Source organism: Poecile atricapillus, chromosome 2, assembly GCF_030490865.1.
Source record: "Poecile atricapillus isolate bPoeAtr1 chromosome 2, bPoeAtr1.hap1, whole genome shotgun sequence".
Classification (NCBI taxonomy): domain Eukaryota; kingdom Metazoa; phylum Chordata; class Aves; order Passeriformes; family Paridae; genus Poecile; species Poecile atricapillus.
In genome coordinates this window covers 30623106-30648560 of record NC_081250.1, presented here as the reverse complement: position 1 = coordinate 30648560, position 25455 = coordinate 30623106, and the positions used below count along the sequence as shown (strand labels likewise).

At 35.9% G+C, this 25455-nt stretch overlaps 1 protein-coding gene across 5 annotated transcripts in view; it reads right to left on the bottom strand.

Moving 5' to 3' along the window:
- HDAC9 (histone deacetylase 9) overlaps nucleotides 1–25455 on the bottom strand; it is a 460460-nt gene that overhangs the window by 73720 nt on the left and 361285 nt on the right. For all 5 annotated transcript variants that reach the window (XM_058831729.1, XM_058831731.1, XM_058831732.1 and 2 more), the window contains 2 exons: nucleotides 23454–23573; nucleotides 23034–23131 (listed from right to left, as the gene is read on the bottom strand). In XM_058831729.1, the coding sequence (XP_058687712.1) occupies nucleotides 23034–23131; nucleotides 23454–23573 (218 nt within the window). The remainder of the gene's footprint in view (nucleotides 1–23033; nucleotides 23132–23453; nucleotides 23574–25455) is intronic.

Here is a 25455-nt window from a genome sequence, read left to right as displayed (position 1 = left end):
TTCAACACTTTCTGACTTTTTTTGAATTCATAAGATCAATCAGATAATATCTAAAGTTTAATTATTTTTTTTCACTTATTGGATACTTCATGTGTTTTTCCTTTATTTTTTATCCAGCTCTGCACACTTGGCAGACACTATTAGTCAAGCAGTTTTTCAATGAGTTCCCTCTAACACCAAATACAAATAAATAATTTGTATTTTTTATATTATTTACCCAAGTTAGATTCAAAAATATACTGAAGTAGTAAAAATATAATTTTAAATTTCATGTCATAGCTGTTAAATTTTGAAAAATTTCTTTATTTTATACCTTGAATTCTAAAAAATTTGAGCTTTTAATTGGAAATCTTTAAAATTAATTCCAACCTCAAACATCAGTTGGGGCTCTGACACTGGGAACACTGGCAATCTGTCAGTCCAAGTGAAAACCCAGTCAGGAAGGAAATAGTTATCTTTGAAGGGACTTGACTGTGGAATGAGAACTGGTAAATCTTACTTGCTACAATAAAAAGTAAGACAGCTTTCCCCTCACCTCGTTGCAGTGCTTTCTTCACCAAGAAAAGAAATGATAGAGATGAGGAGTATCAAAGATAAAAGAGTGCTTAAAAATAAGCTCATCTTGCCAAGGCTGATACATTCATCTCCCTCTGGCTGTACTCCATTCTCTTTAAATTTCATTGAATCACCAAAGAAGAATCTTAGTCTGATCATGAAAAAAAAAAAAAGCTGTGACTAAACCAACAAATTAGAAGCACTCTAGCTCATAATCTAAGATCTCCTTTTAGCAGGATTGCTAACTATTGATTAATACAGCTCAAGAATGTTTAAAGAAGCTGCAGCAATTCTAGAATACTCAATATTTCTATAATTCATGCAGATACTGTACAGTTAAAAAGTACTTAGAATTGAAAACCACTGTTATTTCAACAGCTACAGGGTACACATGCAACTTCCAATTTGGCTCTGTTTCTAAATGCAAATGAATCAAAAGCCTGATAAGCAATTTCTTCAGACTTGTGCTCCCTTGAACACTCCCTACATTCTCCTTCCATAAGTTAAAAAATCCAATTAGAATTTTTTTTTTTAATTCGCAATCCCAAATAATTGTAAATAATGATTTACTATTGACGGAATAAAGAATATTATTAGATCATGCTAATTGGAGGAAAAAATTGTTCCAGCTTTGGCTTTTGTTTAACTTGTTTTACATGCATTCTTGTTATCAATTCATGTTATACGTGCGTACTTAATATAGATTCAATTGTAGGCTCTTTACAGCTTTAAAAGGAAATATATATTAGCAAAGAATAGGTCTCACAGGATTTGAAGTTTGATTCAAATAAACATGAAAATTTTTTATGTTTATTTCAATCTAATCTATGCAAGGTGACCAACACTATCAGAACATCCTGTTATAGAATCTCTGTTTCTAATGCCAGGATGAAAAGATTCAAAAAGTTCTGCCTTAATCCATTTAAAATCCTGTTAAAAGTGTTTGGGTTTTTGGGGTTTTTTTTGGTTTTTTTTTTTTTAATTCCAGAGTTGGATTGAGGCTATAAGTTTCTTTCAGTGTTTTATCCAGAGGAGTTCCACCATGTCTTGTGTAAATCATTGTAGTCTTGTCTCTCTCACTTCATTGGCTTTTTGGCTTCCATCTGTTTTCTCTCATCTTTTCTTCTACTCTGTCTCATCTACATTCTCCTTCTACTCTGGTTTCTCTCATCTGCTTGCTCATTACTGTTAGTCCAGCCCTCTATTATCCCCTTTACTTCCCAGCTATCTCAAAGAGGAGAGAATGTATAGACCCAAGAGCTCCATTCTGAGAGATGTTGACCACTTTAACTTCTTTTTTTGACCTGCAAACTTTCATTGCTTTCCTTTTAATGTAGTTTTAAGACCAACCTGGATGTCTTCACTGACCTAAGCATGTTACTTCCCTGAACCTAAGGTACATTGTGCTGTTATTCCTGGAAGCATAAATTTCTACAGGACCCATTTGTGCTTTTCACAGAAAACTGTAACTCCCTAGCATCCTACCTGCACACAGGTTAGCACAGTATGATGTTACCTACTTTACTAATCTCTGAAGGGAAACTCCAAATATTTTATTTTTGCATGTTACCTGTTGAAGAACACTCATGAAAAAAAAAAGTTATACATGCATTTAAAACCTTTTAGAATCTCAAGCCAAATATATACATTATTCCATCACTGGAAATGGCTTAACACAGAGGCTTATTACCCTACAGCTATCTTTGCGACTACATGAACGTCAAAACCCCCTGTTCTAAAGCAGAAATCTAGCCACCAATGATCAGAGATAATCATTAATCCTTATATTGAATTCAGTCAGAAACTTCCAGCTTGAAGCTATTTGTTTTCCTTCTTAATCAAGAAAACTCTCAACAAAAGTCCATAGCAGTACAGCAAGTTACTGATCTTCCAGAAGTGAGCATATGGTCTCACTTCCTGGGCCTGAATAATTTCTCACATCTGTGCATTCTAACTTGCCATCTCTGTGATCCGTCTGAAGACACAATGCCAAAGACACTTACGCAAGACCATCACCTCAGCATCAGGTCCATAATTTAAAGGGTGCATTCAGCATAATTCACAGAATTATTTGCACATTTCTACGTCTCAGGCTTGGAAACACTGGCTGGACACTTAACTACCAGCTCCAGTGAAGTCCTGTATGCTATGTCCCTTTCCCTTGGAACAGGTTCCAGTTACAGTAAAATGCATGTGCTCCAGCTGAACATCTCTGAAACAGGAAAACCCCATTTATCTTACTGCCTCTGCCCTCGTGCCTGCAGAGACCTACATCAGTCAAATCTTTTATCCCTCTGCCTTTCTCCTCACACTGTCCAAGGAAATGTTTTCAATCACTCCTCCAAGCAGGGACAAACAGTAACATTCTTGCTCTTCCCTATCTGAGTGGAAGAGAAAACTCACTACAAATCAGAGCCTGGCTGTGGAGGAATTTTCTGGAAACTCCAGAGACTTCTACAACTTCCCAGAGGTTAGAAATGAGGTTTAGAGACCTAGTTTGCATGTTGCCTAAATTACACAGTCTATGTCCTTCCTATGATTGTGAAAATTTGTGAAAGGTTTGAATCAGAGACTGGAGACTGCACCTCTGACAGAAGTTAGCCGAATTTAATTTTAACGAATAAAAGTAGCAGTGTTATACCATGTCATTTCACACTCCATGACATATCAAACTCGTTTTTGACGACTACAACAATGTTTAAGATGCTTAATGTGGACCTCTGACACAGTAAGAGCTGCTACAGAAAGATGTAACTTGTCCTTCATGCTTTCAGAGACTCTGTTCTAAAGGCTGGCATCTGCGCCACAGCCAAAGCAGTGTTCATCTTTCAATGAAATGCCAGAGTCATGAAGCTGAGTGATTTGGGACTGCTTTGTTCATAAGCAGATACTCATGACAGCATTTTTGGAAGGCAGCCACTGGAGTGTACTATATTACAGAATAAATCACACTGAAAAGATGCTCCCTGTCAAGTTGGAGGTACTTTTGGAAAAGATCAGTTACAGAAACCATCATATTTATGTGACTATTTTTACCTTTGTTAGTGACACAAGCTTATTTCACATATACTTTAAGGTCCTAGATGAGTTCCCTGAAGATTTCACACATATCACAATACCACAGGCTCTTAAATCTAGTGGAGAGGTGTCATTTTTTATAGTACAATTAAGGCATGATCTTCCTCTGACAGGTCTAAAATGATCTCTATCCCAGTTCCTTAGGGAGTGTGTTGAAATTTAGCTGCTTAGAAGATCTCTAGCCAGTGTTTCAACTGCTCTGAACTCTCATAAATATTATCAGCTCTAAATTTCTGGAAAGGGTCCCTGTTGAGAGGTAGTCCCTTCAGGAGTGTATAGTCCAACCTGACTAAAACACAGCCTCGTCCCAGGTTCTTGCTCTCGTGTATTTTGGTCTAAGTGCAGTCAACAATCCTGTCTACAGAAGGTGCAATGCAAAGATACAATAGAAAGTGTACAACTGAAGTGGTAAACCTCCCACTTCATCAATAAACTGAAGGAGAGACCTTGCCTAGGGGTATGACTACAATGCATGCTGCAACTAGATGCAAAGATGTGTAGGTTCAAAATGAGTCAATGCGGCTACTGAAAAACTCTTGTCATGGGGACTCAGTTTTGTACAGGCTATTTCATACGGCTAAGAAGAGGTAATTTACGTCAGCACAGTATATTAGCCTCTATAAAGCTTCTTCCAGCCTGAAAGATTAGTTTGGGAACAGACATAAACTACTTACAGTGTGTGTGTTTATGTTTTATCACTGTTCAGTAAAGACAAAATCAATGAGCATGGGTAGTTCGTGAGAATTCTTCAGACATTGCATAGGTAGCTTAAAGCTGGACTGGACATGTTTACACTTTCTTTGCAGGTATAGAAGTATAAGCATGCTCTGAAACACTGGCTTAGAATATCCCTAACCATATATAGATGAAAACATGATTAACTGAGTTTACCCTCAGATATGTAAATAAATATTAACTAGAATAGAGATACTTTGAACCGGGAATGGCATCTAAATCCGATGAAGACAGCTAACAATATACTGTAGGAGTCTCTATGGGAGCTGAGGGTCTAAACTCCCGTTGTGTTGCATGGAGGCGACGGATTCAGTTGAGTTACCTACATGAAGATACCTAGTGGCTTTTGGGAATTTAGGGAACCCTTCCTGGCCACCTGCACAATGTCCCAGAGATCCTCTGCTACAGCTGTCAGTCACAGCAGTAAACCTCAGCTCCTGCAGTACACCTCTTGTGGCACAATTTGTAAGGTTTTGCAAACTGAATCAAGGTTCTGGTTAGAGACCGTGAAATCTAGGAAGTCATTCAGACAAACAATTCATATCCCTGGTTAAGGGTGAGCCACGCTGCTGTCTCAGTTGGGCTGACCCAACTGAGCTGTATCACCCAGAGCTGCACAGCGGGAAAGCAGACACCTTGCTGACACGCAGACACCTACATTGCAGGGATGTGGTTGGATTTCTGAATTTGATCCTGAATTCCTCTGTTTATATAGTAGTTTTTAGCCATAACCCAGTGTGAAATGAGAAGCAAAAAATCATAATTTCTTCAATATTATTCAGTCATTCAAGCTAAAATCTCCTGCAGAGAAACCATTCTAGGAAGCCTTCCATTAACACTATTCTCAATCCAGACTTAGGGTACTGGCGCAGAGGTGTCCTGGATAGAGAGCGAGGAATTAAAGCTTCTTTTTCAAATATAAAGTCATCTTTCTTCATGTTCAGAGCAGAAAGGACATAGGTAAGTGAATCACATCTGTATAATCAAATTTGTGAACTAAGATCTGAAAATGTATGGCTGCGTTAAACATTTTCTTTTAGGGTACTAAAGCAAATTATTTCTACACAGCAGCCTGAACCTTCTGTTTCCTTTCAACAGTTTGTACATTGCTACTTTTCAGTGCAAAAGTCATAGTCTGATCTGGTCAGCTAATACTATTATACTAATTTATAATGATAATTATCTAGAGTTTACTAAGAATAATAGTATTCACAAGCAGCATGGGCAACACAAGACCTAGCACTTTGGTAATTCCAGTTTTTACACAACCTAATAGGCAACAAATTGTAGTTACACAATAGATTCCATAAGTGAAAAATATATGTGTTTTTTAATTTTTTTTTAAATTATTAGTTCATTTTTTAAGACAGCTAGAATAGGATTGACTACTAATTGAAAAGATTGCTTCATGTTACAGTTAGAATTGAATTTCACTTCTGAAAAACATATTTTAAGCAAAATAATAAATAGAATACAATGGAAAACCTTTAAAATTTTTAAAGAAACATTGAATTTGTGTGTATTTTCCTGTGTTTTATTACAGCACTATCAAGCAGTGCAGTTATTTCAGAATACTGTACATATGAATTAAATTAAGGAAACAGAGCTATTAGGAGAAAATATGCAACTAAAACCACTCAGTTTTTCTTAATCCTATATCTGACCTTGTTAACAAGCAGGTGCAAGGCTTCACACTATAACCAAGAACAAAAAGAAGCATTCTGTCCTCATTTTTCCTCTAATTGTCCTTTTCTCTAAATCATGTTAGTTCCCATTGGTTTTATGCAATATTCACCAGTAATACCTTTTGTTCTTTTCAAGTTTATTGTAGTCATGGAAATAGGAGTACAATCCTTTGATCTCTCACATCACACAAAAGTAATCTATGAGAATATAGCATATGCCACAGTATGAGAAATGTATCCCAGTTGAATTCCTCAGTCAAAAGAATTATGTACCCATGGCATTCTCTTTGAAAGTTCTCTGCAGTGAATTATTCCTACTGTTGTTACTGAGTACAGCAATGAAAAGGCACAGTCAAAGAGCCACATGTATATATACCTTAGGTAGGTAATGTCCTTATTAACTCTATTCTTTACCAGGATAAAAGATGTCTAACAGCCATCTATAATTATATAAGCAGTTAAAGCAGCCAGCATCAAATTAAATGTTTTTTATGGAATTTATCTTTCAGTTACCCTCTTGTTATCAAAGAGAATAAAAAAACAGGTAATGAACAACAGAACATAGTCCTGCCAAAATGTGTGTCGTGGTCGCTGCATCTAAAAGTGACTTACAGAACCCAAGTGGTTCAATTTACCTCTTCTTTACACATTCTAAAATGATACAAAGGAAGAATAATGAAAAGCAGAATCAAAATCTACTTTTAAACCTTATAAGGAAAGCATATGGATTTTCTATCTGAAAGCATTTAGAGAAGAGCAGACGGGTACAAACAAGGATGACATCTAACAGTCATTTTTTTTAATATCTGTCCTTTTAAAGATGCAGCAAATTCACAGAACTAGTGAAAGTAATGAAACCAAACATTTACTCTGCTCAGCCACAGATTTCCTGTGAGGTCTATATAGTGTTTTAAAAATACACAACACAACACCATTACGTTAGATAATGGCTATTTTATGAATATTTTTGTTAAGACTTCCTTTTATTAAATTGCAGATTTAAAAGCAATTGTAAGCAAGATGGAAATTATGCAAATGTGCAGTCCCCTGTTCCCCACATAAAAAAAAAAAAAGACCCTTTTTACTAATAAGCATTGAACTATCTTAAAAACATTATTTGAAAATTTGGAAATAAGCGATTTAAGCATCCGGGGAATTTTTTCCTACAATAAAATGCTTCCTCAGTCACTATCCCCTGCTTGATTTACACCACCCATCTAAGCTTAACTTTGTGGGCAGATGTGCAAAGGTCAAATTAAATCACCAGTAGATTTTATAATTTTACTTCTTCTATTGAAAAGATCATTAGGCACATGTGCAAAGTAGCCACTAAGTCACAAATAAATCACGTAATCTCAATTCTGCCAGTCAAAGTCTTTTCCAATATACTATAACATTATTCTACCATCATATATGATCCTCTCAATCACATTAGCCTCTCTAAAATGTGAATGCAGCTGAAAGTGCAGTCAGACAAGGGTCATGATTTATAATGATGGGCTATGATTAATAGTCCAAACTACCTCTTAGAAAGCACGGTATCAAAAAGAACATTAGTGTCTTGCTTTTTACATTATAAAAAATGTGAGCAAACAAAATCTTATGTTTAATAAAGATCAGAATGTCTGCCCATCTGGAAATATCGCTTATAGCAACCCTCATACTCTCCCACTATGATACTTACACCACTGTTTTCTCACAAAACAATCTTTTGTATTAGAAGGGAAATTATTGTTTTCCAATAATTGTGATGAATTATGATGATTTGAAAAGTTATTTTCTCAGCTCAGAGAGAGATTCATTAGTGCTAATAAAATACACATACAGATATAACCAGCTCCCTGTGATGCTGGCTATGAGTTTAACAGGTTAAAATTTCACAAAATGATGATAAAAATATTAAAACCTGCTGCTTCTCTTTAAAGCATATAACCAATTTGCCATTCTACTAACATAAAACATGTTAAAGTGACAGGTCATATGAAAGAGAAGAAAAACAAGAAGCCTTCAGGGTTCTTAAATATGAGTCTGCTGTGTAAAAAAATTTTGAGCAACATATACATAAAATTTGTATTTTAACAAATATTATATACTTATATTATTTATAAACATATTTTAAAATCTAAATAATATATTTATATTATTTGTAAAATAACATAAGTTGGAACTATCTCAATCTCCAGAAGCCTTCTTTATGAAAAGGAATTACCTTTAAAGAAAGGGCTAAATACTCTGTGGAATATATGATTCTAAATTTTATGAAGGAATCACAGACATTTTCAAGATTTAAGAAAAACAGAAACACTACTTCCATGAAAAGAAACAAAAACCAAGCAAAATTTTTAAAAAATATACAAACAAAAATCCAAAATAAAATCTCACAGAGTAGACATTAACACAACTGATTTTTCAGTCCTTTTTAATTTTCCTGCTGAGCTCATTGAAAAAAAATGTTTCTTATCTTGATCTGAACTACAGTCCCACTAGAAACTAATTTTCATCAATATTTCTTTCATTAAGTGCTAGTGCTGGTAATATGGGATCTGGCACAAATCAACCAATATTATACGCTTTCATTAGTCTCAGGAGGCCCAATCCTGCAAACCTGAATGCACATGTGTAACTTTACTCTGGCTAGTAGCCTAATTGACTTATTAATGAGTTAATATGTAAATATATTCATTTAAGCAGTTGCATGATCTGTCCCAGGTTGCCTGACAGCAGTTTTCCCAGGCACCTCAGTGGCCCCAGACTATGGATCCTGATGCCCGAGAGACACCTCTCCTGCTACAGGGTGTCTAGATCTGAAAACCAATTCATGCACAGAAGTTCAGCTTCTTCTTTTTCCAGCAGCACCACCAGCTGGAGCAGCTAAAGAGAATAGGACCAAATTCTGAAAACAATTATCTTGAAGAGAATAATTCAGAACTAACATTGCTAAAATACCTCAATTGTTGCTTGCCCTAACAGTACTTCACAGGAGCTTTTCTGTTTTTGGAGAGCACGTTACAAGTTACCCTGAAGATATCAGTCTGGCTGTAAGAAGTCAGTTCTGTAGGGTGTCAGGTCTGCAAACACACCATAGGGGTTTCCTCACTTATTCCCACTTCAAAGAAGCATTAAGAACAATTTCTCTTTATTACAGTTTTTAACTAGATTTCTTTCCCCTGTGATGATTAATTAGGCGTTTGTTACAATTTGCTTTCTTTCCACCTCTAAGAATAAATGTACCCTTCTGCTAATCAGACACAAACAAAATGTTTTGAAAAGTAATCACTTGCTAAAAAAAATGGAAATTGGGCTTCTGTGTTGTGAAGAATGTACACACATAGCACAGTGAAATTTAACACGGGTAAATGATCTGACTACCTCAAAGTGAAGTTTTTGCCTTCCTACAGTGGCCTTTCACCCTGCCCTTTCCTCCAATCTGAGGAGAGCTGATGTTGATGGAACATATAATGGCTCCTTTCCTGTGTAGTAAAGTCAGCAATAAAGCTCAGTAATTAAGGTGACTGGGGAGGCCCAGCCCAGCAGGCTAGTGGTGTGGCGAACACTTTCAGAACTTCAAACAATATCAAAGTCACTGAAAAACTGGCCTAGTTCAGGACTGGTTTGAATTAAGCCTCACTTCCACACGCACTTTTCAAATCCAAGCTCAAACAAGAAAGCCAAGGCCTTCTGGATTTCATTAGAGCCAATTATCTTATCTGTTTCATCTCAGGCCTGACCCTAAGGCTGGCAAACAGCTATTCAGTGCATTTGTGTGGTTGTTTGAGAAAGCCTCCAGCCAGCCAATGGCCTGAGGAACCTCTAATTAAAACACAGTTGCCCCCTGCCTCTAGTGATTAAATATTTTCAAGCTTTTGTAAATAATTTTTCCATTCTTTGCCCCAAGCCTCAGAGGTCCAATACATGCGTTAATTTATTTAGTTCGTCAAAGAATACTGCTGGAAATAAAACTATAATAGAAACTTAGGAAACTCTTATATCTTGCCTAACTTCTGCAAGTCACATTCTACAAGCTTGCACAACATGTATACTGTTTCTTATGTAATTAAGCCTTAATAACCTCATGGTGTTTGAAGCAATACAGTGTACAACAGGCCCTACATTTTGTTGATAATCATCATGTTTCCTTAGATGTCAACAAGATAAGTGTGCTCATGGGCTTCATGAGATCACAGATGCTGTAGATGTGATGCTGGGAGATATCTGCGCTTCTGAGATGGATGGACTCTTCTGACAGGCTGGATCACACTTTGAAAGCCTACCAGTAGCTTATGGAACTGAAGAACAGCTCCAGAATACAGATCCATGTCCCAAATAAATTCTAGTAATTAATATTTGCATGACAGACAAGGGACTAGAGGATTTAATCCCTCCATCTCCCTTTCTCAAAAATTGTGGGAAGACACTGCCTTTTGCATGAGATCAGAGAACCTGATTCTAGCCTGGTTCTAGCCTTGGTACCACACAGCGTTCCACCTCAAGTCATCCCGTGCCTCACATGCGGCCCATATCACCATTATTGAGCATTTGTATCTCTCAGGCAACATGCAAAGTGCTGGGGAGAGGAACAACTTATATCTCCCAAACTAACCTCTTAACTCCTTAGATAATACCATTATTCTTAACAACATGAACAAACACATTTGTTTTAGTAAAATGCATTGGAGGTACTGTCATGAACCAAAATCAACTGCACAAAACACTGCACAGAATGAATAAAAAGATGGCTCATGTCTGTGTACTCTATGGAGACTTGGGGAACTACAGGGAGAAGCTATACATGCCAGAAAAATAGAAGCAGTTTTAGCAGTACAGTAATTTGACCACTGTCCAGTTTTGTGTGAGGCGATACAGCAAAATAGAAATGTAATAAAATATTTCAAGGAAGTCAATAAACCAGTCTTGTAGCTGTTTATGAGAATACCCTATGAGTATGACCTTTATCACATAAAAAATCAGAAAACCTGTACCTGGTATCATATGGAAAATGAAATTCATAAGAACATTCTGAGAATGACACTGCAATAATAAACAAAATGGCTGAAACTTAGAAATCACTTTAGGTGGTTGGAATGGTAATACATTCTGTATTTCAAAGACATGCTACAGAAAGAATTTGTAAAATTTAGACATTGCTGTGTTGTGACTTCCAACAGAGAAGGTCAAAGGTTACATAAGAACTTGCCTGACTGACAGGCAGAAAAATGGCTTTGCCTATAGAGAGTGGCAGTAGTAATGGCTTGGGGATAAAAGTTTGGTAAAGCTGAGCTTCAACTAAATGCAAATTTCCTCAATTAGTATATAATAAGGTTCCTATAAAATTTCATAATCTATAGAGGAAACAAAACATACCTGGAATGGAGAAGCCATTGGTTGACAAACAATAATTCACTTTCCATTGTGGAAAAGCTGCCCTTCAGAAAACCACAAAGTAGAAGATACCAAGACCAAAAGCAGAATGTCATGGAATAACTGAAGAAAGATCAAGGAGGCAAATGCTGATTCTTCCACAAGACAAGTTAAAGATGTTCTATGTTCAAGTGTGGGTGGAGGCCAGGGACTATCAAGCACAGAAGTCAGGGAAAGATGAATTTTCAAGAAAAATATCATAGGGATAAATAAAAGTGGATGAGACACAAGCTAACAAAGTAAGCGTAAAATACACTAAGCTTTGGCTCTAGGAGGGATGTATGTTAAGAATGGTTTCAGAGGAAGACTGAGATGTTCTTTTGGAGGAGGTATAGAATCAGAGGACAAACAGCAATATGTACACTCAATGGTCTTGGGGATAGAGAGGGAGAAAGAAGAGAGGAAGATGGAGACCTTAGCAGTACTTTTCCTTAACAATAAATCATGTTTGTATTACAAGGGACAAGAGCCTCTTGTGAGGAGAATTGATTTGACAAACAAGGGAAGAGAAAAGCTTACGTCCCAGTAGATCAGCATATGAAAGAGCATGAGGGCCTGGTAACAAGCAAAAGAAGTTTCTAAAAACTCTGACGCTTCTGAGCATCTGAGAAAAACAGAGGAAGAGCAACTTTGTGATCAGTGGCATATGATAGATGTGTGGGAAGGGATGTTACAGATGCTATGGAGAACTTGATGAATGATCAAATTATGACTCCAAGAGAGAGAAATGTGAAAGTGGGAAGAAGGGTTGAGGAGAGGAGAAGGGAGTATTAGCAACCTTGGAAAATTATTTATACTGCTTAGTACTACTGGAAACGTATTTCCAATCTTTGGATCTTTCTGATTTCTTCCAATTTACTACATTCCAAGTACTTCCAATCTAAAATTTGCTTTGCATGATGAGAAAAGACAACATAAAAGATTCTGTGTTTGTTGAGCAAGTTCAGCAAGTTTTTACATAGAGGCCAATAACTGAACTTAACACAAAGCAAATCAAAACTGACTGAAGAACACTCATCTATGTCATAGTTTTAGTTTCAGGGGCAGTTAATACTTAGCAGTGGCCCATATGATGGAACAGAATGAGAATGAAATCACTGCATTCTTGATTGGAAATTGATGGGTCTTCAAGCTATTACAAACTGCATTTCTTTTGCTGAGTTTGCAGTTTCTAACAAGAATTGTACTGAACATGATGGGCAACTTTTTGAAATATTTTTGATTTGTTGGAAGAAATGAGGCAAATGATCAGATAATAAATTTTAATTTTCAGATCCACAGGGAATCAGTTCCCAGAGTTTATCACACAGAAAGTGAAGCACATATTAATGAAGCATGAGGTACGAAAAATCCCTGTGACAGGAACTGAAGCACTTTCCAAGGTTTAACAATATATTCTTAGCAATACATTCCTAATACGTAAACATCTTGATTGAAGAGGTAGGAGGGTTAGACTGGATAGGGTGGTAATTAGCTTGCACTCTTCTATTAGCTTAGTAATTCAGAACTAGAACACTAACTTTTTCAAGAAATGTATTTTTTTTACTAAAACATAATCTTTTTGTATCTTTGCATCTCCTTGATATTTTTCACAGGGAGACTTCTTTTAAGCATGAGGGAAAAAAACCAAACCCAAAACATTCCAAATAATCAGACAGCAAAGGCATAAATTTCCGATGTGATGAGGTCTGGTTCAATCCCCTGACAAGAAACTGCCTTCACTCTTTCACAGTATCGCAGAACCATCAAGTTGGAAGAGAACTTCAAGACCAGCTTGTCCAACTGACATCCCCACACCACCATAACAATCCCTAAATCATATCCCCAAGTGCCACATCCAGACACTTCTTGAATGCTTTCAGAGACAGTGACACTACCACCTCCTTGGGCAAGTTATTCCAATGCGAAATCACTCATTTAATTTTTTTTTTTCCTTAATCTCTAATATGAACCTCCCCTGGTGCAATTTAAGGCCAAATCCAATTCCAAAGCATTGGGATTTTTCACTTAAAATTTTCTAGCTTCCTCGAGTGATGTCCTCACCAAGAGGTCAGATATGAACACTGTCATAAAAGGGTTTGAAACACAAACTCTTAGTTATTTTCCTGGAAATTTCCAATAGTTTTGGTTTTGTTTCAGTGTAGAAGAACATCAAATCATAACCACAGACAGTTGCTGCTTACTGGAAGTGCTGTCTTTAGTCATTTCTCTTTTAGTAATGCACTCCCTGCACAGGAGGGACACAGCACCAGCATCCAGTCAACTTACTGACAGCAAGAAAAAGAACCAAATAAACTGAATCATCCCTTCACTCTTCCTTCTATCTGCTGATAACCATGTACACTCCTAGATCCATGACACAGAAGAAATGCATCCCAAACATAGCTATTTTCAACCTGGCTTATCCTGTGCTTTTATTTTCCATTATTTTTTTTATGAATTCATAATCTTGGGAACTTTAACAGTTGATATAAATATCACTGGAAGGCTTGTGGTAGGTAAGCATATGAATCAGCTAATAGGATCCTTCAAAAGGTTACTTTGTTTCAAGGTATAAAAACTCATTAAACTGCTTGTACATAATCTTAAAGATTTGACTTCTTAATTAGGTTAAATATAGTCACAGTATTTAAGATAAAATCCTGCCACATTTAATCAGTAAAAAGCCTCTGATTTCAGAAATTCTTTTAACAATGTTTTTTGCAAGAAGCTACTATTTTGTATAAGTAACAGCTCTATATCTTAGCTATGAATTATGGTGTTGTGCAAAACTGAGATCTATATAAACGACATAAATGATCAATTTCCTTCTAAATCCTAACCCTAGTATATGTGATCACTAGACAAGGACCCCACTTTGCCTGAATAAAAATATACACAATGGTAAGTCACTCTACAACTAAGAATTTTTCTTATACTGCTTGTAAAGTTAATGTCTCAGAGTTTGAAGTCTGATGGATTCCCTCTCATTGGGTAATGACTTACTATCTAAGAAGCTGCTCTGATTTAATGGATTACTGATGGCCCAAGTAGTACTGCTAATACCACATCATGATGAATCATAGACCTCCCTGAATTTATTCATTAGATATCTATTTTTGAGACATTTATGTTTTCATAGTTTCAAACATCTCTCCACAGGGCTAAAGGCTGACTTCAAAAAGTAATGAAATACTTGGAGTTAGGGCTCCAACAATATCCAGTAACAAGAATCCTCATAAGATCTTGCAGCACTGAGCACAGTGCTATTCAGCATGACACAATTTTAAAATCTGACACTTGCCAGATTTTTCTATTTTTCTTCAGAATTACTGCAGCTCTCTTTTCTATAATATTTTTTCATCAAAAATGTTTATTCTTTTTATGCAGTTATTGTATAGGTAAAGTGTAGCACAGACACACAAAATAATTAGGATAAAAAATATATCTCCAAGGAATTATTTGTGCAAAAGCACAAGAATATCTATAAGCACAGACATGCCCTGGAGGTACTCACACAAACTAACAGAGACACAGGTGTGTGAGCACACCAGAACCTCACAATACTTCTTTGCAATCCTGCTTAGATTTGAAAGCAACAAAATAAAAACTCCCATTTATTTTTCTTCTCTAAGTATTAGAAGAATAGTGGAGGTCTCATTAGCTAAGCTAGCTAAAGAAAGCATGAATAAGAACTGCATAGCTGAAAGGCCTCTGTTTCTGCTGTTCTTGAAACAACACTTCTGTCTGATTCTGGATAATGGGCTTTTAATAAAAATATCCACCAAAGGAAAACAATTAAACAATACATAAAGCACCAGGGTGCAATCTAGTGGTTCTGTTACAGTCTGGAGCTGTTCCAGCAGAGAACATGTGGATATTTTTTACAGGCTTCAGTGTAGTTCTCAAAAGTTATTATAAAGCAACAAAATTTAAATTGGAACTGGACATCTATACAATCACTCAATGTTGCTGTAGGTCTTTTAATTCTGATCTGAAATTTATCTTCATGAAAAGACCACAGATATTTTGCCTTTTAGGGTGAAAGTATCTTCTCCACTCTTGTTGCTGTTTAATTTCTTCCAGGATGTTTTTGATGATATTTCTCAACTTTTCCATCAAAGTATTTGACAATATGGAAATTCTTTATCCATACACCTCTGTTCTTTCATCTTTCTGGTTCAACAGAAATTGGAAAATGGTTATATTGGAAAAGAGATCAGATACTTTCCAGTACTTTGAAACTACAGACCATGTATGGCTTGGGGTTTTAATCAAATAGTTTTTAACCTGAAGCACATAAACCTGACACATGCCATATTTTATTATCCTTTCTCCTCCACCCCCTACTCTGCCATGTCAATAAAAGAAACTGTGCATCTGTAGAAAAGTAAGCCAACACTAATTAATTTCTGTAATGAACGGTCTCACTTTTGTAGTTCCAGTGAATTAAAGGAGCACCATATACAGTTTTAAAAATCCTGGTACAGTAAAGGTGAAAATTTAGGGCATTTCAGTCAGAAGAAGTTAGTTTTTTTCCAAATAAAAGTAAAGAAGTAGGAAGAACAAGAGGTTGCAGGTTATAAACACTGTTGCCAGTTTTAGTTTTATGGTGAGCTTTGAAGTATAACAAAATGCTGAAAAGCTGTTTATACCACTGTTTCAAATGCTTTTAACTCTGTTTCTCCATTTCCTAAGGACTCGATGTTCAAAATATTTGTCAAGGAAAAAAAAAAAAAAAAAGCATGAAAAATTACCATTGTTACAAAACCTTTGTTATCACACTCAAAAAAGAATTCTAAAGTCAAAAATCACCAGGACTATTGAATGTTTACATATGAAAATTAAACAGATATAAAAATTACTCCAAGCAGACTTCTACCTTCATCAAACTTCTTCAAAAGAAATTGCTCAGGCATTAAGTTATCTTTAGCTGTTTGGTACATCTTTATTTTAATTCTCCTAAGAAATTTTTTATGGCAGAAGGGAAAAGAATGACATCTCTGGTTGAAATTAGCATCTTTTAAAGACATCTGGTAGAATTACAAGGTCAGAAATTAAAAAAATGATTGAAACTGTAACTTATAACTGCAGAATGCTATGGGTGTCTGAAAGCAAACTATATACACTCACACAGAAAACATTATTTAGATTTCCTAGGGCTTCCATGACTGTGTTCTGGTCAGCCACATTTTTCTTCCTAAATGCATTGCCCTTGACAATGCAGAAGAACTGTGGATAACTAGCAGTCTCAATAACATCCACCTGCATTTGGGTAAATCATTATCTGCCTGTCATACATGACTTAGAGATTCTGCCCTCCTCTGTACACAGTAAAATGCTGAACGTATTTCTGCCAAAAAATAGACAAGAGAAATAAGTATAGTTGAGATAACCTTTAGCAGTTATTACAAAGCTATATATTGAGAAATAAATAATTAGTTTCCATTAGTACAGATAAGGATGGCATTTGGCTAGTCTGAGGCTATTGACAATAGAGTTCACTGATAACCCAATAGGTTAAAGTTCTGAAGATGTTACTGGAGTTTACTTCTCATTCTTTCATTGACTCATGAGGCTGAGTAACTAACTTGCGCTTTTTTTAATTCCTCCCCTGCTTTTGTCCTTTTATCTCTTTGAAGAGATATCAAACGTTATCAAACATTTGAGTCAGAAACTTAGTCTTATTGTAATTTTTAGACCTCATCTAGTATAATATGGCCTCAGCAGCCGCCTCTGGAAATTACAGTAATAAAAAATTAATAGCATTAATTTACAGGTATTAAGAATCATTGTTTAAAAGAATTTTATACTCAAACGCTATTCTTGGTGGAATTCATTAAACATCACAATACAGCACTGTACTATGACTCACTTTCAATAGTCAGATACAGCTAGGAAAAAATGTTGCTTTTTGTCTTCTACACTCTTTTTTATGTTTATCAGAAACCAAGGTTTCTACTCAGAAAGTTATACAACACTGCAGAGCCATGATGCCAGAGACAGCCATAATAATATTCAAAATAATATAAATCAGTGGTTCGCCCTCATGTGGTGTATTTAGCTCATTTCCAGAAAGTAGCCAAGCCTCAGCAATGAGCAATTAAAGTGATTTGACAACTGGATACATTTCTAAATGAAGAGAGATTGAAAAAGACCATAAATATTGTATTTTGAGAGAAGAAAAATAAGAAAAGACATCACACAGATCATACAAATAATAAATTTGGATAGTAAAGAACTTGAGTTTCAGCTACACATGTAATACATAAACAAATGGCATTTAATGAAAGTGGAAGAGTAGTGATTTGAGATAAAACAAAGAATTTTTATTTTTCAGACACACATACTTAAGACCATGAAATGTAATACCAACAGGACAAATGAAACTTCCTAAAGTTATCTCAAATTTCTTAGTCAACAAAAAGTTTTAAAAGTAAAACGTACAGTAAAATTAATTTAATAAATAAAAATACATGCTATGTATGCTTCTTTTAAAAACATAAGGCATATATAGCAATAGAGTGTTCTTTTTAGTGTTTATGAATTAAATTCTAACATAAATAGTAAAGAAAAACTACAATCAATACCTATGGTGAAACAGAGTTAACAAGGACAATTATGAAAATATCAAAAGTACTTTTACAAACTTTTTCCTTTTAAATGTCAAAATTAAATGTCATGAGATTTGGAATTTCAAAACTACAGAAAAAAAGAAATGGTATACATCAATGCAGTGTTTCAAATGAACTTATCTGTGCCCTGTATGGCCACAAGATGACAAGGAATATTTTTGTTAATATTTTTGAGCGCAGACTAGAATACAAAATGTTTTCAACATATTTATTTTCTTCCAAAACAAGCACTAAAAACTGCAAGACAAGATGAAGATTTTCTGCACACCTTTGTTTTCTTTCATTTTTACATTTTAACGCATGTAATTTCAACCATAATTTTAATTTTGCACTTTGTTTAACATTATATTTTGGGGTAACTGCATATGTATTTTAAATTAAATCACAGATATAGTTCATCCTTAACTCTGCCTTATTGCACTTATTTCTTTTGAATTTTCTCCCCTTCTTAAATTAAAATCAAACACGAGTGCTAAAAGATAATATTATCATGAGCTATTTCTAATCATTCCAAAAATCACACACACATACATGTTTCATTTTATGCAAGCTTTTATGGCCCAGTTCATTAATATGCTGTGGCTGTTTTATACTACTCTGGAGTAGTGCAAAGCAACCAGAGCATAGTGGCTGGTTCAGCTAAATTTAAAACTCCTTTGTTGAACAAAAGCAGTGCAAAGCAGTTGGGAGGCACAGCCCAGTTTCCTTCTGTCTCTTGCTTCTCCTTCACTCTTCTGAACACTCTAATTTGTTTCCACTCCCTCCTGCATCTTCTGTATTCCACTCTACAGAAACACATCTCTCCTGTCCCCTGAAAACTCCAAGTACACACACAGACATATGTGCATGTACAACACAGACCTGAGCCTCTTTCTGCTGCCTGCTTTACTGAGCACATCTGGTGTAATGTGGAGCTTATGAAAATAATTATTTGAACATTACTAGTCAACCATTGCTCTTATTTTTTCTCTAGAACTGTTGGCAGAAGAGAGTGGATTACATCCTCATAAACTCGAGTGTAAAATCATCCTCTTAGAAAACAGCCACCATCTCCTTTGGCTTTTAAAGAGATTAAAGCAAATTTAACCTGAATAGGTGGAAGTAAATGATGAAACAAATTCTCTAGAGGGATACTTCAGAGCTTAAAAATAATGGAAAAGAGCTGTGCATTTTTGTTAGCTTAGGAGAAAAGAAGAGATGCTTGTCCTTTAGAAAAAAATGTCATTATTTCAAGGATTTTTGTAGCTAGGTCAATTCTTTAACTATGGTAAACATCAAACAACACTTTTCTGGCAAAATTAAATGGCATAGTGATTAGATTACTGCAATTATTTTCTATTCCACAGAAACTTCTCTACCCTACATTTTTCTACTACCTTGTAGTTAACACAAGCAAACTTAGTAGAAAACTAAGTTTTTATTAGTCTTATAATTTTAAAACTTATTTCTTAGTAGAAATAAGAAAGAAATGAAAACATCTTTTATAAACGAATAAGCAGACTTCAAATTTGCTACAGCCACTTAAATCTGATTTTTCAATAGAAAGAGTCAGTTCAAAAATATAAGCAACTTTTCACGTAGCACTGAAATCAAAATGGCAGACACAAACCAGCACTGTAATTTTTCCTGTTTCCCACTACAGTCCCAGTGCAGCCACTCACTCAGCACGCCTTTGAAGTGATTACTCTGTGTTCAATTTTTTCTGTATTTTCACACATGAAAGTTGTTTTTCCCTGAAGAAATAGAAATATTTTCTCAAACAGTTTGGAGGAAGAGTGCAGTGGACAGTTATTCAGTCCTAAACAGATTTACATAAAATAGATTTATCTAGTTATTTATGCAGTGGGAAATAATTAGTATTCTGCTACCTGCATGTTTATATATGTGTGTGTAAATGCTTCTACAAATATATTCTGACCTAAAAGCAACATACCTGATATCAAGTATACCATTATATATATTACCTGGTTATGAGCTCAACTATAGAGACAAAAAAAAGCGCCTTGGTCTCATTTTCTGTGGGTATTATCATTCAGAAGGATCTCTGCTGTGAAATTTGACAGTCAGTCAAGTAATAACGAGCTACCTAGTGTCAAGGCTGGTGACACTTCAAATCTGTGCTTGGCGCAATTCTAGGATGAAATTAGGGCTCTGCTGGTGAGAAAGTGAAAGCTATGGGCACCCCTGGGGAGTTTTAGATTATTTTAATGAAAAGTTCTCAGTTCCTAAGAACTCAAAGGATAAAGCTCTGGAGCCAGCCAGTAAGCAGGATGTCTTGGCTTCTCTCCAAACAGACTCCACCCATCTGCAAACTCACACCTTGGTTATCCTGGAGAGGACCTTCTCCAGTATCCACTCCTGCCTTCACTAGGGAACGAATACTGCCCAGCCTCTGTCTACTGGCAGGTATAAAGAGAAAAATCTCTCCATTTTTCCCTTATTTTTCTCTTAAGATTGAAGATGTTCAAAATCTGTTCCACACCTTAGTTTGGACCATCTGTGTAAGTCTGTCTACAAAAGCATGTAATCTAACACAAAAAAACAAATCAAATTTTTCTATCTCTGAAATTCACTTATTTTCTTAAAAACTGACTTGTTGTAGACAGAAACTCCAGAACAACAGCTGATTTGTTGGGAAAGAATGGCAATTCTTCTACTGATTTTCTGGACTTTTCTGGACTCTTGCCAGTCTGCTTTCTCACAATTCCATTCCAGCCAAACTGAGAACTTAGGCTACATCATCTGTGACATTTTGGATAATAGCAAGGACAGATTCTGGCCCATGGATAAGGTGTCTCTAATAGGAGCTACTCACTCTAATAGGAGCACTCAGACCAGATCTACAGAAACAGCTACCTGGTCTATCCTAAGTAACTCACAAATTTTTGTATCCACCCTTCTAAGTTCCATGCTATTTGTCCCATTCAAAACTGTCATACCAATCATACTAAATCCATGTCAGCAAGACCTACAGAGGGCACAAAGACTGTGATCAGGTCAAAAGGGGCTGAGAGTGTGGGGAAACATTTCCTGTTGTTGCTTGGAGAAAAACATTCACATTCATTACAACATTAATCACAAAGTTAAATGGATGCATTTAAAACAGCGACATTAAATTTTTCACCATCAGCAATTTTTCAAAAGGAGATCCTAAACTTAAATTTGAATTTATTTTCCTTAAAAAATACAGTAAAGTTTATGCCTGCATATGATTAGTCAGAGTGTAGTAAGTTACATTAATTTTATTTTCCTGAAAAATGCTGCTTTGCTCAGGAATGGAGACTGAAATTCCCTCTAAACCTGAATTGTGTAATAGGCATAGCAGCAATACTAGCTGCTCCAAGCAATTTACTAGTGTGCCTTAAAATAGAACTGTGAAGTACATATTTGTAAATGCACTATTAAGCCCAGGTACTTGTCATCAGGATAGCAGGGGTACCAATTATGGTTACAGTCTCAGTATGTGAGTCTTCTGTTGAATAAACTGGGACCACCATTCCCTGCATCATTAGATGGCCAAATTACCTGTATCATTAGTGGGATTGTTTGGATCCAAACCAAGAATGCTGGGGTGCAAATACCAGATATATAAATATAGGCATTATTACCAGTGATTTGAACCACCCAGTTCCTTAATTTATGAAAAAATCTCATGGAAGCATAGGAAATATCTTGAGGCACTACTGAGTGTAGAAAATTTGGAGCCCGCCACTTACCATTTGTTTAGATTCTTTTTAAATAGAGACAAATATAAATAAAATAATAACTTCTTCCACAATAACAGTGGGATATCAAGAATGTGTAAGGCTATTTCTCTGACTAGGGCTTAGACCCTGATTTCAGGTGTATTGTTTATTAGAAACTCTGCATATTATTTCATGGGCTGCACAGAAGTTCTTTGGAAAAAAACCCAGAACACATACACACAAAAACCCCAACAAACAAAACAAGAGTTTTGTGGGTTTTTGTGGTGTATTTTCAATAGAGTATAGTCAAAAACTGTATAAGGTAATTGCACTACTTCAAACTAAATGTCTTGAAAGAGATTTGAGATACACATTGGTTTTCTCATTGCCTTTCTTGTGCATCATTCTCCTTTAAATGAAACTGCTTCTCAGAGGTGTAGCATCTGTCCAAATGTGAAAGATGAACCCTTCACCTTCCCTAAAATTCACTAAACCTTTCCACTGGATTGCTTTACAGTGAAAGGAAATGGTGTATGTAATATAGGATGCTGAAACTCTAAAAGATAGTGGTTTGGACTGTTCTTATCTCCTCTGCTCCCATGAAAATAAGACTTAATAGATTATGAAGCAACACCTATGAAGGAATTAAATTTCATTTATGAACGCATTATTGAGAATATTCATGATGAGTGAAAAATGAGAATTACAGCATGCAGCATTTCCTATCATTCTTACTGCAGTATGCCAAAATAATTTAATTTTAATTAAGTAACACTTTACTGCAATTCGTTGAAAAAAAACTGACGGTCAAATCTGTGAGAATGATAATGAGTCTTTTAAGTGAATGAAGAACACTGGATTTGGACCATACTTCATAATGCTTTCTGTCTGCTCTACTGGCATGTAACTGCAATCAATGTGAATGTAAACAGTAATTTTCTTCTACCTGGTATAAACACTTACATTTAAATTTTAAAGGCAGAGAAGTAAGCAAGCTCCAAGTAATTTTACCAGCATGGCATAATAATAAAAACACAAGTGACCAATTAAATAATTAGAATTTTTTGTTGTTGTTGACTCTGCATGGATGATCACAATGATTAAATTACCCATTTTATAACTTTTTAAACTCTCATATACTGGGATACCAGGATTAATGTAGTTTCACCATGGATGATTCTCCTGACTTTTAATATTACATTAGCTCTTATTCGTGTGCTTTTGTTCTACAAACTGTTTTCAAAACTCAAAATGGTACCAACCTGAATGCTGTGAGATACTCAACATCACCCATAGGAGGATCCAAACCACCTGTCCAAGCAATATTTATGTTATACCCTTCGCCAGGGCCACTTCCAACCTGAAAAATAGAAATAAAATGCCAAAAAGAAAGAAAAAGAGACTAAAGGAGGAGGAAAAAAGAGAGGGAAAGGGGAGAAGAAAAAATTTCTTAAATGTGCTTTAGAAACAAACATCAAACAACATGTCAGATCAGCCTTGTTTGACAAGGACTGCTCTGGGTTATGCACTTGTTCTCCACTGGTCCCTGCTCCCAGTGGACAATTTGGTAATCTGGTGTAATTTAAAGAACCAGAGAAGGACAAGAAAATTAGGGGTAATCATGCAACGCAATTACCTGAAAGATACAAATAAAAATGGGGCTCTAAAGAAATAAACCTAACCTCATTTGGGGCTCCACTGCCGGGGAAGAAGTTGCCTTCATCATAGCGATGGAGGGAAACATACAGGATGCTGGGGTCAGCATAAAAAGCCTGCTGTGTACCGTTGCCATGGTGAACATCCTAAAGGAGAAAGAAAACAGATGACAAATGTAATAATGTCCAACTCAGTGTAGAGAGCTCAGTTCTGCTTTCTTTTACCCGCCTCCTCTCTCTCTCTCTCTCTCTCTCAGTTTCTCTCCCTCTCCCTTGCCCTCCTTTTGTCTTTCCCTTTCCCCCTCCCTTCACCACCCCATACTTCCTGAACTTTCAGGCAAATTACTCTTTAATGCACTCATTTTTTAAACTGGCTTCTAAAAATCAGGAAACCATAGCGAGCGTGCCCTGGAGACTCCAGATGAGCAGTCATTGAGAAATCCCAGTCCTTTTGTACAATTAGATATTTATACACCGGCTCTTTGTACTCCTTGCCTCAGTGATGGAATCTAGCATCCTGTTTTATGGAGGAATTTTATGACTTATTAACTGCCAACAGTTCATAACCCCTCAGGCTTAATTAACTAGCCTCATTGGCCTCTGAAGAAAGACTAATGTTTAAACTACAAACTAGTATTTTGCAGAAGGATCTATGGTTTACAGAGCTTTTTCACAATTCTTGACAGAACACTAAACATAAGAGTATTCATTGATTTGCCAAGTTCCACTATTGAGGTCAAAGGCTCTGCGACCAGCTGAGTAAATTGGCTTTCTTGAAACATTCAGTTCAGTTCAGTCCCTCAGCAGTTAGATCCACATCAAAAGAGATGCCAGATGCAGAAAGGACTTCATACTTCATTTTAGCAAAATCATGACGGCAACAGTTGAAGACATAGGAATATGATCTCATTAGCTATTAAATCATCTGGCAGATAGGACGGTGCCTTCCACAATCAAGGAGTGACCTTGGCCAGTCTCCATATTTCAAACATTATATAATGACAGTGAATAAAATTCTGTCATTAAATAAAATGCTAACAAAGAAATGCTGACAGTATATCTATAAAACAAAGGCTGATGATGTAGACATTTCCTTATTTCTTAGTGTGTTTTCACAGTTCACTACTATTCTATGTGGTTAGAGAATTTTTCAAGTGAAAATGGGAAATCCACTTGCCTTTCAGTAATAGAAAAGTAAAAAAAAAAAAACCAAAAAAACAAAAATGCTTCTTCACTGGCATTTCTAAGAAGCTGAAAAGTTATAGATATTGTTTATTTTCCTCCTTTAAGCCATCCCTTTGAAATTTCTGATTTAGAGAATTAAGGGGGACAGACAAAGTACGCTGAATGGCAACACTGTCACTGTCACCCAGTCTGTATTTATTCTACAAATGTTATGAGGTTTAAATCAAATTTAGTGTCCACGAAACAGAAGTTACATTCTCCTTACCACACCTAGACTCCAGGAAGGCTCAGCTTGTACCTCAATGTGTGTACTGCCAATGGCACAGCAAGCACTGAACATTGCTTGTACTCCTTGCCAGTTGAAGCAGCCCATGAGTTTCGCCCACATTGTTCAGAACTCTCTACATTGAGTCCTATTTGTACTGCATTGTGTTTGACTTTGACCTCCTCTGGGACCTCTGCAGGGTAGTATTATAAGAGTTTTGTTTTTTTTTTCTATGTTGAAAATACTTGAAACAACATGAGGATGGAGTTACAGCCCAACTGTGAGTTAACACAAAGGTTAAATGTAACACATGAGATGTCCAAAGGAGAGCACACTGGTATGAGGCCGTTGAACATTTCAAGGCAGCCAGTGTAGTGTTAGATGGTTCTGACTGGCAAATGAAGTAAAATCTGGCATGCAGACTAATCCCAGACTCCCATTCAGTCTTCAGCTGTGACAGAATTAATTGGTTTACTCCAAAACAGACTCAAATCCTGCTAGCATAAATGCAAGTATGGATGATCCTGGAATGAGGATTTCAACAACCTGACAAGCTATGCTAGGCACATAGTTAGATCT